The sequence below is a fragment of the Bos taurus genome, chromosome 27 (genome assembly GCF_002263795.3).
Source record: "Bos taurus isolate L1 Dominette 01449 registration number 42190680 breed Hereford chromosome 27, ARS-UCD2.0, whole genome shotgun sequence".
Lineage (NCBI taxonomy): Eukaryota > Metazoa > Chordata > Mammalia > Artiodactyla > Bovidae > Bos > Bos taurus.
In genome coordinates this window covers 37,765,374-37,782,831 of record NC_037354.1, presented here as the reverse complement: position 1 = coordinate 37,782,831, position 17,458 = coordinate 37,765,374, and the positions used below count along the sequence as shown (strand labels likewise).

At 47.2% G+C, this 17,458-nt stretch overlaps 1 protein-coding gene across 2 annotated transcripts in view; it reads right to left on the bottom strand.

Moving 5' to 3' along the window:
• Positions 1-17,458, bottom strand: part of HGSNAT (heparan-alpha-glucosaminide N-acetyltransferase) — a 34,016-nt gene that overhangs the window by 8,247 nt on the left and 8,311 nt on the right. Inside the window, exons 3-11 of one of the 2 annotated variants that reach the window (XM_024986476.2) lie at positions 13,288-13,424; positions 12,944-13,065; positions 10,443-10,512; positions 6,058-6,127; positions 5,322-5,419; positions 3,231-3,307; positions 2,586-2,616; positions 1,310-1,470; positions 66-181 (exon numbers count right to left, since the gene is read on the bottom strand). In XM_024986476.2, coding sequence (XP_024842244.2) covers positions 66-181; positions 1,310-1,470; positions 2,586-2,616; positions 3,231-3,307; positions 5,322-5,419; positions 6,058-6,127; positions 10,443-10,512; positions 12,944-13,065; positions 13,288-13,424 — 882 coding nt within the window. The remainder of the gene's footprint in view (positions 1-65; positions 182-1,309; positions 1,471-2,585; positions 2,617-3,230; positions 3,308-5,321; positions 5,420-6,057; positions 6,128-10,442; positions 10,513-12,943; positions 13,066-13,287; positions 13,425-17,458) is intronic. The other variant, XM_024986477.2, reaches the window with a different exon arrangement.

Sequence of the window (17,458 nt, the reverse complement as noted above, 5' to 3'; positions counted from 1 at the left end):
AACTAAAGAAGGTTCTGGCACTTATACAGGGACCCTTCCTTCTTTATAAAGACAGGGTTGCTCACCGAGGCGCAGGTCTCAGGCACGGGCTTGGCAAAGAGCAGCTCCAACACGGCGACCACGAAGTAGGTGGCCCCCAGGCGCTGGAGCACGCCAGGGATGCGCGCCTTCTCCCAGGACACTGCGGGGCACCAGGCAGGGGCACCAGGCAGGGGCGTCAGCCAGCACCGCTCGCTGACCCCACACACCACCACCTTCTCCCGTGGGGCAGACAGACCTCTCCCGCGCCCAAGGAAGTCTGTTTTTTCAGCTTATGGAGATGGGAGCCCAGGTGGTCAGGGGCTCCGCTCGCACCAAGCAGGGAGGCTGGGTGCAGAGCAGCTGAGGGTCCCGCTCGGCGTGGGGACACAGGGAGGCCCCCTCCCGACCTTCTCCCGTCAGGGCTGAGGATCCAACTGCCAGCCTGGGGGGGCCTGCAGCCCTGGCACGGGCCGGGCTCTCCCTGCCCCACAGGTGTGTGCCCTGCAGAGCCCCACTGAGCCCACTGAGCCCACGTCCCTCGGGGCTCCACCTCCTCCCATCGCCCAAAGCCTCGGCGCCTCCTGCCAAGGGTTCCCCTGCCGGCTGCCGGGTGAGTGTGTCCCCTTCCGCGAGCGAGAGTGAGCCCTCTGCAGCCCACGGCCTCTGCTCCAGCGCTGCCCCAGCACGGGGCTCACACCCTTTCCCCCGCCGTCCTGCCCCTCTCACGCCTCTCCAACACGGCAGAGGCGTCACTGCCTCCTCGCAGCAAGGCGCGGCCACACGCAGGGGGAGCCCTGGAAGGGCAGCCTCACCGTGAGAGCGGGTGACACCGAAGCGGCAGGAGGGCGGCAACGGGGACCAGCGGCTGGTCTGGCCCGACCCTGCCCCTCCCTACCCTCGGACACAGCACCTCGCTCTCCCCACCCCAAGGCCTTCCTTTGTACAGAAGGGTTTGCCTGGACTTGGAGGCACCTTTCAGGCCTAAAATTCCAAGATAATAATAATAGGGACTTCCCTGGCCATCCAGTGGTTAAGACTCTGTGCTTTCACTGCAGGGGGGCGCGAGTTCCATCCCCGGTTGAGGAAGTAAGACCCTGCATGCCATGTGGTGCAGCCAAATAAACAAATAACAACGCCCAGCGTCATGCAAGCGTTAGATATACTTTTTGAGTAACTGTTCTTTTTTGCAGCCAAAACTTGAGGCGGAGGAACTGCGTTTCTTTCAAAGTATAACACATCTTTTCCCTATTTCAACCTGAATATATTTTAACAGGGGAAAAATACTTACGTGGACCAAGGCAATACTTGGGATTCACAACGAAAATTCCTATACAGATTAACAGAAAACTCCTCCATGCGATCTTCCCCAGTAGTCTGAATTTTGAACATCCCCGCTGCAGAATGGAAGTCATCGACAGAAAAATCGAAGTTCCCATAATAAACACAAACCTGAAAAAACAACAGCTCTTACTAGGTGGCCACTTCCAACTTTTTCATCTCTACATCATTAGTATTTTATAACCTAAGATGTAAGAGATGCAACACATGATTTCTCGAAACCACATCAGCTTAGAGGTGGAGGAAGAATCCCAGTGTCGGGCTGAAAGGTTTGTACCCCTTCTCATGCTGACTTAGGAGCAAACGCTTTGGAACAATGGACAATCCCCCCATTCGGTCACCAAAAACAAATGATTATGTATAAAGTAAGCTCCAAGGATATTCTGTGCAACATAAGGAATGTGACCAGTGTTTTATCATGCCTCTATTTTTAAATTGTGAATCCCTATAGTATATAGATGTATATACATATGTACATGTACTATACACACATATATATACACATAGTATACACATATACGGCACAGACTTATATCATGTTGAACATCAACTACACTTCAATTTTAAAAAATTAACATAAAGGAACTCTTCACCAGCCCAGAGAAACCTAAGTTCATATCAGCAAGGAAACACCGAGGACCAAAGAGAGGAACCCACGGCCGGTTCTACGAACACCTCCAAATGATGGAGGGAAGTCGTTCAAAGTATCGGCAGACACAAAACCCGCGCTGTACGGGAAGTCAGGGTCCTTCAACCAAGGGAACAGCCGGAGACAGCCAGGCTTACTCCACTATGATTTTAGAGTTTAATGCACTACTATCGTTAACTGTTATACACATTAGCAGACTTTATCAGAAATCCCTGCTACCGATATACTGTGTACCTTTTAGGAAATAAGATTTTCACATGTATTTTCAGGATCAGTGGAATATTCAGAATTTATGACTTTCCACAAGATTCTAGCATCTCCCACATCATATGCACACTAACGAAACGTTCCCTCTGAAGTCACCCATCTTTTATGCGCACGTGTCTAAGACAGCACTACGCCAGGTGTTAGAACTGTGCAGGAACCCAGCTTTCGGGAGGAATTCATCACACGGAGGCCGGGGGCAGCATAGGCCCGCCGCCGGAACTCAGGGCCAGGGTCAGGAAGGTCCAGCATCAGCGGGAAACCAAAGCTGGCGGCTGGGCCACGAAGAGCGGGCGGTGGGTCTACAACTCACCATGGGAACACAAGGTCGGCCACCGTCAGCCCTGCAGAAGGACACAAGCGTGAAAGTAAGGAAGGGCCCAGAGCGGCGGCGCTCCCCGACCCGGGACGGCGTCCATCTCTCACTGCCCGGGCACGTCCCCAGGAAAACCCCTCCAAGAAGCACCGGGCTCCCTGACTCTCGGGCTGGGGGCTGGCCGGGGGCGCTTCCATACTTCCAGCCTGGACAGAAGTATGCGGACGGTCTACGATCTCAGGGAGTGCTACTCAAAACTCATCCTAAACCCACCTCCTCCCAGCCAGATTCACAGCCACGAGGCAGCATCACTCAGACCCCCAGATCCACGGTGTCCCCAAGAGGACCATGTGTCTCAGGGCGGAGCACCCACGAGGCTGTGGCATAAGGCGCACCTAGAATAGGATGAGGACCTTATACCCACGTTCTAACACCCTCTGCAGAGGCCACATCCTGGCACCAACCTCTGCAGACCTCTGGGATGACAAGGAAGCATTGTGGAGCCAGGGCACACAAAAGGGAGAAGGAAACTGAAGGCTGAGGCAATGGTCTAAGGTGCCGTCCGTGGGGACGCATCTCTGGGGCCTCTGGGGGGCGCTGGAGGGGCCCGAGTCAGCCAGGCGACCCCGGGCAGGGGCTCACCGTTCCAGCTCGAGTGCTTGAAGTACCAGTACTTCCCGCCTCCATAGTTCACGAAGACCATGAGGATGAGCGCCATCCTGCAAAGCGACAGACACGCGCTCAGGGCCCGGCCGTTGCCCGGGACGCCTGGCTGCAGGACGCAGTGCCGCCCTGATTGTGGGCAGACCCTTCAAGAGCGAGAAACTCCCGCTTCTCAGCACCGCAGGGAGGACCCCGCACCAAAGTCCTCTCTGCCATTTCCGACACGATGCCTGAAGAAAAAGCACCACTACACCCTGGGATTTGAAAACGGAGCAAACATTCCCCGTCACTCCGTTTCGTGCTAACTGCTTAAGCGTTTCAGGTTAAGGAACTGTAGTGGGAGGGGAGAGTCTTTCGGGTCAAGACCTGGCTTCCTCTTTCTTGGATCCACAGGACCTCGGGTGAGCCTCCCATCAATTCTGAGAGAAGGCGGGACACCCGACCGGGGACCATGACAGAGAGTTACATCCATCACCGCGCCAAACCCGTGCTTGAAACATCTCAGCACTAAATCAGTGTCAGCCCTGAACACCCGGGAACATCTCCAGAAGAGAGAGGAATGCAGTAAGGCAGATTCTGCCTATGCTGCTGTTTGATGCCAGTTCCCCAGAATGTGGGGAATAAAGACAGGAGTGTGTCAGCGGGGTGATTTGTGGGAAATCTGGAGCCCAGAAATCACCAGGTAGCTCAGCTGGTAAAACATCCGCCTGCAATGCACGAGACCCCAGTTCAATCCCCAGGTTGGGGAGATTCCCCTGGAGAAGGGACAGGCCACCCACTCCAGTATTCTTGGGCTTTCCTGGTGGCTTAGCTGGTAAAGAATCCACCTGCAATGCAGGAGACCCCGGTTTGATCCCTGGGTCAGGGAGATTCCCTGGAGAAGGGATAGGCTACCCACTCCAGTATTCTTGGGCTTCCCTGGTGGCTCAGCTGGTAAAGACTCCACCTGCAATGCAGGAAACCCTGGTTTGATCCCTGGGTCAGGGAGATTCCCTGGAGAAGGGATAGGCTACCCACTCCAGTATTCTTGGGCTTCCTTGGTGGCTCAGCTGGTAAAGAATCCGCCTGCAAGGTGGGAAACCTGAGTTCGATCCCTGGGTTGGGAAGATCCCTGGAGGAGGGCATGGCACCCCACTCCAGGATTCTTGCCTGGAGAATCCCATGAACAGGGGAGCCTAGCAGGGGCTACAGTCTATGGGGTCACAAAGAGTCAGACACGACTGAGCAACGAAGCACAGCACACTGGAGCCCGGCCGACTGCATTCACATCCTACGTGGTCCCTGTGTGACCTCGGACAGATTACTCAACTCTGAGGCTCAACTGCTCCATGAGAAACAGGGACGTTTTAGGAAGTATATACTTCACAGGACTGCTGAGAGATGAAAAGATGAAGACAAGTTGGAACCGGGCCTGGCACACGGGAGGACTCCGTGTTATGATGGTTATTAGCATTGTTACTGTCGCTGCTGCCTGGCTGCAGACACACAGAGAGGGGCATTCAGAGCCCTGGGGAGGCGGGGTCAGGGGAGCCCTGAAAGGGTTCTGAAAGGCCTCAGTGGGGAGCAAGAGAAGACCAGACCTCACACCTAGAGGTTTCTTCTTGGCCACATGGTCTCAGGCCTTTATTGTCAGCGTCTGGTCCTGGCTGCCATTCTGGAACGCGTGACTCTGGGTTTGCTATCAAAAGGGCCTGATGTTTGAGCTGTTCTGCGAGTGGAGAAGGAGGACGAGGCTGCCCCGCGTTCCATTTCCAGCCTGGGGCACTGGCCCATCTGTGCAGCTGCTGAGCGGACAAGGGTGCCCGGGGCAGCTCCTCGAAGGGGGAGTGACCCCCAGCAGCTCCCGGGCCCCCGGGAGGCGGGTCTCGGCCTCTCCCCCCGCTGCTCCGAGTGACCCATCCACCTGGCTCTCATGACACTCTTGTTTTGGGAGAGGCTGCCAATGTAGCTTTACAGCAGGAGACCTTCCCCAGCCTCAAGAGCAAAAGCTGCCTGAAATACCTCCTACAGCAAGTGTGTGTGCGTGTGAACGTGCCACCGGAGGCCACGCGCCACCCGGAGCCCACGTACCCTCGGAACGTGTCCACGCAGCGGAGGCGCAGCGGGGCCGCCGACCGACGCCAGGCCTCTGGTTGGGGGTCACTCGCCCTGCTCGGGGACCCCAGCTCCTTCCAGAAAAGGGGAGAAAAATGCAAACAGTTCATGATGTGAAAGAGTAAACCAGACTTTTCTGCTTTTAGGACAGAAATCAGCAGAGTGAAAGCCGAGGATCACTGTGGCTGGACGATGCTTTCACTTGCTTCTGTAAAGACCCACCTAGAGATGAGGGTTTCGCACCTCTACTGAGAGGCTGGGCTGATAAACAACCACAAGGATGTCTGGGACAAGAACACCTGCGGGGATGCCCGCAAGTGGACTCGATGCGCCCATAAGGGACTCATCAACACGGGACAGGACATTTCATCACCACGGCTGGCCATCACGTGTACAGAGTTAATACTCATGTCTCTCATTCTTCTGTTTTAATCCTGACACTCTCTACTTAACTGGGTCGATTGAACAGTGCCGCCTGCGGAGTAGACAGTGTCCACACCGAGCATCACCACAGAGCCCGAGCTCCAGTCTCACAAAGAAAGAAGACGGGGCGCCCTTCACAGGGGCTGGAGGGGCCTTCTGGTGGTCAAGAACGCAGGACACTTGGCCTGGCCATGCACACATAAGACGGTCTAGATGACTACATGAGGGACTGTAAATTCCAAATCGAGGAAGACACCCAGAGTGCACAAGACGCATTCTCATCACTCACAGAATTGATGAGGCGATCGGTTTCCCGAGAATTGATTGCTTTAGAAATCCAATTCTGAAAGTCTTCCAAACTGTCAACAGATAAAAGGCCTGGTTAATTTATTTTCTTGGGCAGAATTTTCAGAATATTATGCTGAAAGAAAATGAAAGCTCATATTCTATAAAGTCAAAGAATCAAACATTTTCCGTTTTCAACGAAACAGAAGTAGAAACCAAAGTTTACAGCAGCGGTTCTTTCAAGTGCAGGGCAGCGTGGTTGCCTCGGGGAGGAAGCAGGAGTAAAGACAGAGCCTTAAAAAACTGGAAATAGAACTGCCTTATGATCCAGCAATCCCACTGCTGGGCATACACACTGAGGAAACCAGAAGGGAAAGAGACACGTGTACCCCAATGTTCATCGCAGCACTGTTTATAATAGCCAGGACATGGAAGCAACCTAGATGCCCATCAGCAGATGAATGGATAAGAAAGCTGTGGTACATATACACAATGGAGTATTACTCAGCCATTAAAAAGAATACATTTGAATCAGTTCTAATGAGATGGATGAAACTGGAACCTATTATACAGAGTGAAGTAAGCCAGAAAGAAAAACACCAATACAGTATACTAACGCATATATATGGAATTTAGAAAGATGGTAACAATAACCCTGTGTACGAGACAGCAAAAGAGACACCGATGTATAGATCAGTCTTATGGACTCTGTGGGAGAGGGAGAGGGTGGGAAGATTTGGGAGAATAACATTGAAACATGTATAATATCATGTATGAAATGAGTCGCCAGTCCAGGTTCGATGCACGGTACTGGATGCTTGGGGCTGGTGCACTGGGACGACCCAGAGGGAGGGTAGGGCAGGGAGGAGGGAGGAGGGTTCAGGATGGGGAACGCGGGTATACCTGTGGCAGATTCATTTCGATATTTGGCAAAACTAATACAATATTGTAAAGTTTAAAAAAAAAAAAAAAAAAAAGACAGAGCCTTCCTAGAACGTCGTGAGGGCAAACGGCATCGCTAGTCCCCGCGGCTGGAGTTCTGGTTAAAGTTAGAACAGCAGGGGGCGCAACAACCGACCGTGCTCAAGGCAGCAACGGGACCTCAGCGTCTGCGGCCCTGGGAGGCTGAGGCACCGCGACCAGAGCGGCAGGAGCGGAGCGGGAGCAGGAGGGACCCAGAGGTGATCACACCAAGTGAAGGAAGCCAGGCAGAGAAAGACAAACGCCGCGGGGCCCCACTTCCACGTGGAACGTATCTCTGAATCAGAAACAGGCTCACAGACAGAGACCCGTGGTTGCCAAGGAGGATGGAGGGCAGGGGAGGGATGCAGCGGCAGATGCAAACTGGTACACAGTATACAGAACAGAGAAACAGCAAGGACTGCTGTAGGGCACAGGGAACTACACTCAGCCTCCTGTGATAAACCATAATGGAAAAGAACATGAAAAAGAATGTCTATATATGCGTGTGTATATATAACTGAGTCACTTTGCTGTACAGCAAAGATTAACACACACTGTAAATCAATTATACTTTAATAATTTAAGTTTCAAAAATATCAATAAAGAAAACCAGCAAAAACAAGAGTGTCAAGGTGAATGGGTGACTTTCTCTCGATTCTGATTTTATTGATATTTCTCCACCCTAAATGTAAATTAATGGAGCTAGAGGCACCCTCAGGCTATTCACAAAAATAAATCAAAATGGCTTAAGGACTTAAATATAAGACAGGCCACCATAAAAATCTTAGAAGAAAATATATGCAAAACATTCTTTGACATTAATTGCACCCAAGCTTTCTCAGGTTACTCTCCCAACGCAATAGAAATGAAAGCAAAAATAATTACACTTACAAGCTTTTGCACAGCAAAGCAAACCACGAACAAAGTGAAAGACAGCCTACAGACTAGGAGAACATATTTGCAAATGATGTGACTGAGAAGAGCTTGATTTCCAAAATATACAGGCAGTTCTTACAATTCAGTAACAAAGAAACAAACAATGGAGGAACAGATAAAGACGCTGTGGTACATACACACAGTGGATGCCACTCAGCCATGAAAAAACAAAAATGAATGAAATAAAGCCATTTGCAGCCACATGAAGGGACCTAGAGACGATCATACGAAGTGAGCTCAGAAAGAGAAAGCCCAACACGGTTATCACTGCTACGGGAAGTCTAAAGTAGGACACAGGGAATCTCCTGGCAGGCCAGTGATTTAGGACTCTGCACTTTCACTGAAGGGGGCATGGGTTTGATCTTTGGTGGGTGAACTAAGATCAAGATTCTGTAAGCCAAGCACCCCCACCCCAAAAAAACCCCAGCCAGTTCAATTTTCCTATCCTTTTTGCAAATTAATTGCTCAAAACAGTATCCAAATATGATCCATGTATCCAATGCATATATTTTAAATTTCTTCTTTTTTCCCACTACAAGTCAACTCCCATTTTTTGTTTATTCAGCACTAATAATATCACTGTCACATGAAAAACTTTGAAAGAGAACCATATAATTAAGGGTAAAAAAGGAGAAGTTGAGATGCTGGAGAAGAACTCTTGAGAGTCCCTTGGACAGCAAGGAGATCAAACCAGTCCATCCTAAAGGAAATCAACCCTGAATATTCATCGGAAGGACTGATGCTGAAGCTGAAGCTCCAGTACTTTGGTCACCTGATGCAAAGAACTGACTCATTTGAAAAGACCCTGATGCTGGGAAAGGTTGAAGGCAGGAGGAGAAGGGGACGACAGAGGATGAGATGGTTGGATGGCATCACGGACTCAATGGCCATGAGTTGAGCAAACTCCAGGAGATGGTGAAGGCCAGGGAAGCCTGGTGTGCTGCAGTCCATGGGGTCGCAAAGAGTCAGACACGACTGAGCACTGAGCAACAACAAAGATGTTTAAAAACTAAAGTTGAAAAAGAAAAAGCACTTATTTTCTTATACATGCTTGTTCCCCCAAGTGAAAAGGAAACAGACAATATACTCTTTTCTGACTACTTTTTCAGATTCTTTTCTAGTTCACATACATCTGAACTTTCTGGGGCTTCCAGGGGCAGCTGGAAGCTGATGGGAGAGACACAAGGAACTTCTGCTTTGCCCACAGGAGCATCTGCCCGCAGGCTGTGAAGGCAGAATCATGTGCGAAAGGAGTTTCAGTTCCACTACAGGGCAGGGGAAGTTCTTGTCTTTGCAGGAGCCTGATGCCAGCTAGCTACTACTTCAAACTTGATGCAACAGACACATTCACATGAAACGCAGCAAATGAGGACTTCTTGGTGGTCCAGTGGTTAAGAATCCACCTGCCGATGCAGGGGACACAGGTCAGTCCCTGGTCCAGGAAGATCCCGCAGGCTGTGGGGCAACTAAGCCCGTGAGCCCCAACTACTGAGGCCGCACACCCTGCCAGTGCTCGGCAACAAGAGAAGCCACCGCAGTGAGAAGCCTGCGTGCCGCAACTAGAGATTAGCCCCCATTTGTCGCAACACGAGCAGCAATGAAGACCCAGCTCACCAAAAAAAAAAAAAACCACACCAAATGAAAACACTCTCAGAAACTGCAACATTATTTGTATCTCATCAACATTCAAAGGGATGCACCTCCTCTGCGAGGACTGCGCTGCCTGAAAGGCAGTGAGGCTAACCATCTGCTCGGTGGCAGGCAGCTCTCCTGCACAGCCAGGGTTCTCCGCCATGGAAGCACATGCTTTCTAAGTTCTTTCTTCCAGATTGGATCCGGCTCACCAAGAGAATCATGTGGTGTTTCCTGAGACTCTCACCGGCTGAGCATGCAAAAATGCAATCCTATTCCTTCTAAGAGGAAAGACCTTCCCTTGGAAAGAAGCTATGCTGGGCCTGAGTCTAGTTCACTTTCTTTTTCTTCTCCAGTTCACAGATCCACTCACCAGAATGGCCGTTTACCAGCAGAGGGGAAGGAATTCCCTCTCCAAGCTGGCTGACCCTAACCAAAGGAGAGTCTACCCCGAGGTGGGAGGTCCTGGCTGCAGGAGCCGGGGCCGGAGGCACAGCCTCAGGGCTCAGAGCTGAGAGGAAGAAGAGAGTCAGGGTGTCAGCATCTCCCAAAACCATCACAGGCCACTTCCACATGCCACGAAGCAGGATGTGAGTCCTCCAGGAAACAGTGATTGCTCAAGCATTTTCTTCTACGTTTCAGCCACGTGGGAGAATTGAAGGTAAAGATCCATGCCAACTAGGTTATTATTTCCTTGAAGTCAGAGGCCATCTCTTACTCGACACTGAATCCCTAACACCTAGGATGGCGTGGTGGACACAGTAAATTTTCATTTAACCCAGGAATAATGATCAAACTACCCTTTCTGAACACATTTTTTTCTATACTACTTTCCCCAGCGTGCCTGCAGCAACTTACCTCAGCAGGAATCTCAGGAAGGACACCACGATGGCGAGCGCCATGCCGACAAGGAACGCGATACCCACAGCTGCAAAAATCAAAGGAAACACGTCATCACCACAAGTGTGGTCACAAGCAGCAAGGCTGTCATGTCATTGCAGTTATCTGTGAATGAAAAATGCAAACAGAATATGAAGAAGGATGTATTTATACGTACAACTGAGTCACCTTTGCTGTACAGTAGAAATTAACATTGTAAATCAACTGTACTTCAATAAATGGAAAAGTTAAAAAAAGAAAAATGCAAACAAATAAAAAATGGCAACATGAAGAGAAGGCCTATATCCCTTATGTGAAATTTCTTACTAACAATTGAGAATACGATTCATGACTAAAGTGCTAATTTTCATCCTGAGAAATAGCAAACATACTCAAAACTGTATAATAAGCCCACATACACTTTTAGCCTAGACTCTAGAATTTCAAGCACTGCCACTCTTGCTTCATCTTCATTCTCCTTTTTCTTTTGCCTGAAGTCTTTTAGGCAAATCCCTGACATCAGTTATTTCATTCCCACATCTTTGGGATGTACATATTTAACATCATGCAACCCTTGACCTGACCCCCCCCACCCCGAGAGGACACAGCGTCACTTCCACAGGACTCTGTTGAAGACACACAGCCTCTCCCTGGTCACAGGAAGGCAGCAAGCAAACCCAAGGAAGAAGACAACTGGCCAGTCTTCTTCAAAAGCGTCAAGGTGGTCAAAGATCAAGAAAGCCTGATTAGAAGAGACGAGACTGGTTTAGAGGAGGCCTGGGAGACCTGACCACTAAGTGCCCTGGAACCCTAGATGGGGAAAGGACACTAGAAGACAGCTGGAGAAGCCTGTGAAGTCCGAAGCTCAGCTCACAGCACTGGGTGCTCGTTAGGCGCCTGGTTTCAGAAACTATAAGAGGGATCACGGTACTGTGATTATACAGTTCAGGGGCTGAGGGGAAGCTGGCCGAAGGGCATATGGGAACACTTCCTTGCAATGTTTCCATGAGTCTAAAGCTATTTCAAAATGAAAAGTTTCTTAAAAATGGACCTTTTGCTGTATAGGCACAATGTGATACAAAATTAATAACTCCCTGGCTAATACTGACTCCATATTCAAATTTTTCCAGTTGTCTTGAAGACACATTTTGTAGTCCGTGTGTTCAAATCAGGACCGAGGCGAGGCTCACACCTTGCACGTGTTATGTTTCTTAAGTCTTGTGCGTTCGTCCACAGTCACGGACTTGACTGACACGAGGTTGGCCATCTCCTATCAGGCGTCTCATTCTAGGTCTAGATCTGCCAGGGTGCTTCCACCTGGTGTCACTGATCTTGCTCCTCTGTCCTCTGAGTGTTCTGCAGATGGGAAGTCACCTGTTCAGCCTTGGTCGAGAAGGCCCACTTTCCCGGCAGGGATGCTCCGCAGGTGCGGCGTCTTCACCAACGTGTCCCATCAGTAGCACCTGCCCACCATACACCTGATGCCCATGTTCAGGGGGTGGAGGCCTGACCCCTCCCGTGTAAAGTCCCCCTTTCATTGCATGGTTCCATCCACTCACAGTTTTTGCCTAAATAGATGATTTCATTGGGTGTTGCAAAATATTCTGCCACACTATTAGCTGGATTCTTCTGTAAAGAATTTACCCTCTTCACCTAGACTACTCCGTTATCCTAAAATACAGTCAAAAACAGGAAAGGCAGAACAGATGTTCCTGCTTTTCCACTATTTTAATTGCAGCAGTTAACACCACGTGTCCCTGTCACTCCCAAAGGCAACCAAAATATTGTTTCTGTTTGGGGATGGGGGCTTTGTGCTTTTTAGCTTCATAGTGAACTCATTGGTTTTTGTTATGTTCAGGGTGTTTCCATCAGTTACTTCATTATTCTTTTAATGACTGAATCTTCCCACATTGGCCCTTTCACGTTGCCTCTTACTAATGTTCTTCTGACACAACCAACCAGTCTTCAACAGCATCACTGCGAACAGTACTTACTGTCTGGAACAGCCCCAGGGACTTCTGATACTATCTACTGGGGACCCGGAATGACTCATTTCCTCCAGAGGAGTTATTAGAGACTGAACAACTCCCTCAGAACCCAAGAGGATGTCTGAACTGTCAAAGACACATACAGAAAACACTGTATTCTAAATCCTAAAACAAGGAAAGATACTTGACAGTCAACTGCCAGATTGCTAGCCAATTTCTAGTTTCTTTCCACTGCATTAACTTTTTTTGGCTTATTTATGCTTCAAAATTAAACCAACTATGAGAATATGTGGATATATCAAATATTTTTATGTATCACGTAATTTTCTTAGTATATACCAATGGCACAATAAATACACTATAAACATGCCATAATGAGACAGACAACCTGTAATCCAGGGTTTGAATTACACAACATGTTGCAAACAATATTCAAAAACTGAAACGGTTGAAAATGCAAACTCTCAAACTCAAGCAAGAGCATGTACGTACGAAGGTTACTGTCGACTGGCTCCTTGTTGACAACCAGGTCACACACAATCTCACTGACTCCATCACGGATGTGCTTTACCAAGAGAGAATAGTTTCCAAATTCTCCAAATTTGTACTCCAGCCTACAGAGATTAGGTAAAATGAAGAAACACCATTAGGTTAGGAAATAAGGAGTTGGATACTGGTGATGCTGTCTAGACAGAGTGAGCGGCGTCTCTGGATGGAGACCAGGGAAGACACAGAAAGATGTTCTGAAAGAAGGAAGAGCTAGAAGCCAAACAGGAAAAAAAAAAAGGCAGAGAGAACTGCGGATTTCACTAGGTCACATCGAAGCGGGTACAAACCTACAGACTTCCTTGTCCTCTGAGGTGTTGTTCAGCTGCAGGATGGACCCGTGCTGGGTGCTCACGGCCACGGCTGCGATGCCCGGCCGCCCGGCCTTCCTGCTCTGCGAGACGGTGGCCAGAACCTGGAGCAGACACTAGAGATCCAAGCACAGGCCAGGGTTAGGGATCTGGCAGTCTGCGGTAGTCGGATATCCAACTGAAGGGCCTGAGAAATCATCTTCATGCTTGTAAATAATTTTTAAATTTCAATAATTTAGGTAAAATTTGTCTATGTAAGTAGGTGTTGCTACAGAACTACACAAACCTTTATTCACAGGTCAATTCTTCATGTTATTAACAAACAGAGCGTCCATTAAATATTGCCTTTTATGGTTTTGCCTAATATTGTTTAACAAATAAACTTATATGATTCTAGCCAACTTGCATATTTATCAAGGTTGCATTAATTGATACATCATGTTCCATCACATACTATAGTCAGGAATATTTAGGCTGCTTTCAAAGCTTTTCTTTATCATTTTGTATATAACTTATATAAATTATAGTTTTGAAAGATCTAATTTAATGATATGACATATAAGTATACCTATAATTTATAAAAATTATATTGTTTTTAAAGATCTACACATGATGTTCTTATTCCTTTAAATTCTTTCCCTGGGATAAATTTCCAAAAATGAGATTATTGGCTTAAAAAAAAAATCATTTTAATGGTTCTTGTTACACGTGGCCAAACAACATTCACATAAAATAAAAAACTAAAACAGATTTATTTCTCAGAGCCTGACCAGGACGTCACATCCTTCTTCCTTTTGTTCAGGCACTGCTGCTGCTGCTGCTAAGTCGCTTCAGTCGTGTCCGACTCTGTGTGACCCCATAGACGGCAGCCCATGAGGCTCCCCCGTCCCTGGGATTCTCCAGGCAAGAACACTGGAGTGGGTTGCCATTTCCTTCTCCGATGCATGAAAGTGAAAAGTGAAGTCGCTCAGTCGTGTCCGACTCTTAGCCCACCAGGCTCCTCTGTCCATGGGATTTTCCAGGCAAGAGTACTGGAGTGGGGTGCCAGTGCCTTAGGAGTTTATAATACCACAGCATTCAGATTACATTTTTAATTATCGGTAGATGTGTTACTGTTTAGTCGCTTCAGTTGTGTCCTATTCTTTGCGATCCCATGGACTGTAGCCCACCAGGCTCCTCTGTCTATGGGATTTCCCAGGCAGGAATACTGGAGTGGGCTGCCATTTCCTTCTCCAGGGGATCTTCTCAACCCAGAGATTGAATCCGCATCTCCTGCATGGTCAAGCAGATTCTTTACTGCTGAGCCCCACGGAAGCCTCTATCAGTACATTAAATAATTCAATTTTCTTTGACTCTTTTATGTTCCCTATGGTGTGAACCACGTTAGACACCTAGTTCCCTCAAACATAATCTTAGAAATCTCTCCTCACGTACTGCAACATTAAGCTTCTAACTCTCTCAAACACTTCCCCACTCGCGCTTTCATGCTGCTACATTCTGTTGTCTATAAAGCTCTATACACTCACACTACTCTGGTGTGTTATTTCTTCTGTTGCTTCATGAGCATAAAGATGTATTCTGTGTTTTTTCTTTAATTTGTAGGTTTTTTTACTTGAATCTACTTGGGGTATTTGATAGATGGTACCAGATAACTCCAGATGCCTTTCCCATGGTTTGCGCTGTAGTATGTCAAACTGATACGTAAGTTAGAGTCTACTTGTCACACTCAGTTTGGCCCACTGGTCCTCGTTTCTCTCTCTCTGGCTGCACTCACCACTGTGCTCTGCGAGGCACCTCATCGGGCAGAGCAAGGCTCTGGACCATCTGTTCACTTTCGGGCCATCCTCTGATTCGCTTGCCCACTTAAACTCTTTCATATAATTTGGATTCTTTTTATGGAGCTTCTATAAAGTATCCATTGATGTATTAACAGCAACTGTGTTGACTGTATAAACTAATTTGGGAAGTTCTGCCATTTTTCCTATGTTTAATCATCACATCACAGTGCGATGGCTATCTCCCCATTTAGACTATAATCTTTCCATTAAAATTTGATTGTTGTCCATATATATGACTTCTTACAGATCCCTCAAGGATGACAATATAAGTCATCCTAAATCTCTCAGTATGCTAACTTATTCTACCTGATACAAGTTTAAGGGTTAGGGTTAGGGTGAAACACTGACCTGCATTTCTTCTCATTTCTTCGATAGGTTTTAAGATTAAAGCCCTGCAGAATGAATCAGGTATCAAGCCATCATTTTTTTAATAGTTGTTATATTTAGGGTGGGTTTATATAGATTTATAGGTGGGCTTCCCTGGTGGCTCAGAGGTTAAAGCATCTACCTGGAATGCGGGAGACCCTGGGTTCGATCCCTGGGTCGGGAAGATCCCCTGGAGAAGGCAATGGCACCCCACTCCAGTACTCTTGCCTGGAGAATCCCATGGAGGGAGGAGCCTGGTAGGCTGCAGTCCATGGGGTCTCGAAGAGTTGGACACGATCGAGCGACTAGCACTTTCTCTTTCACTTATCTAGATTTAGAATTATTTATTATTTGAAAATGAAGGAAAAATGATCTATTTTTATGTGGAGAAATTTACTATAATTTTCCAGATTTCTTAATCAGTTGCTGATCTGTTTATGTCCTCAATTTCTTTTTTTTTTTGGCCACACCGCACAGCATGTGGAATGTCCCAGACCAGGGACTGAACCCAAGCCCCCTGCATTGGAAGCAGGCAGTCTTTACCATTGGATCACCAGGGAAATCGCATGTCCTCAGCTTCTTGGATTAATCTTCATATTACATTTTTTAAAGGAATTGAATTTTTTTTACTTTAAATTGATCAGTTTTAACTGTTCATTGAACCATAATTATTTTAATCTGTTGACATATAAATTCTAATTTTATTAATTTCCATTGCTCTTTAAATATATCAGTAATTTATCAATTGTGTGATTTTTAAAACAAGTTTTTATTGGAGTTGATTTATACTGTTGTGTTAGTTTCTGCTGTACTACAAAGTGAATCAGTTATATATGTATATATATCCTCTCTTTTTTTTTTAAAGACTCTTTTCCCATCTAGACCATTACAGAGTATGTGTGACTTTTATTTTTTAAAAAATCACTTGGCTCATTCTTATTCCCATTTTTTTCTCACTTTGCAGTTTCCATAGTTACTGTTTTTATTGCTTCCTTTTTTTGTTGTTTGGATGATGACACTGATTTCCAAAACCCTGAGATCCTTACTCACTAGCTTTGCATTTCCCCTCTTCTTCCTGATAAACATACAGCAGAATATGGAAAGCGGACAGACTCTGAAGCTAGAACAAGGGGTGTGGACCCCAGCATTGCCACATGACTGCTGGGGCACCCAGGGGAAAGTCCCCTTCCTGCCCTTAATCTCAGCATCACTGCCTGTAGCATCCTGGATTGCGTGAGGATTACATGAGCTGTAACACGCATAACAAAGAGCAGGCCCTCATTAAACAGAAGCTGCAACTTATATTAATTGTATTAACATCATCTTTATTGTTTGAAACATTTAGAAACAAATTTTCATAAGAATTGCTTTGGCCAGGTCAAAGATTTTCCGTGAAATATTTACCTTTGTATTCTCTCTTCCATTATATTTTTGTTGTGTAGAGAGATGAAATTGCAGAAAGTATCATTTCTGCCTGTTGTGTTTATTTAGTCTCTTTTGACAAGACATGATCGATCTTTTGTTAAATACATAAACTTTCTTGTATGATAAACCTTTTCTTGGTCTTGACCTACCTTCTTATTATCACAAATGTTCTGTTTCATGCCACTTTACAGAAGTTATCACATACTGCTCCATCACCTTCCAGCTGATGCCCATACTGCGGACTTTTAAAAATTTGCCTTTTTTAAAAAAGCTATTTACATTAAACAGGGGATTCCCTGGTGGCTCAGAGGTAAATAATCCACTTGCAATGAAGGAAATGTGGGTTCGATCCCTGGGTTGGGAAGATCCACAAGAGAAGGAAATGGCAACCCACTCTAGTATTTTTGCCTGTGAAATCTCATGGACAGAGGAGGCTGGCGGGCTATAGTCCATAGGGTGTCAAAGAGTCAGACACGACTCAGCAACTAAACAACAACACTAAACAGATCACTATCCAGGAA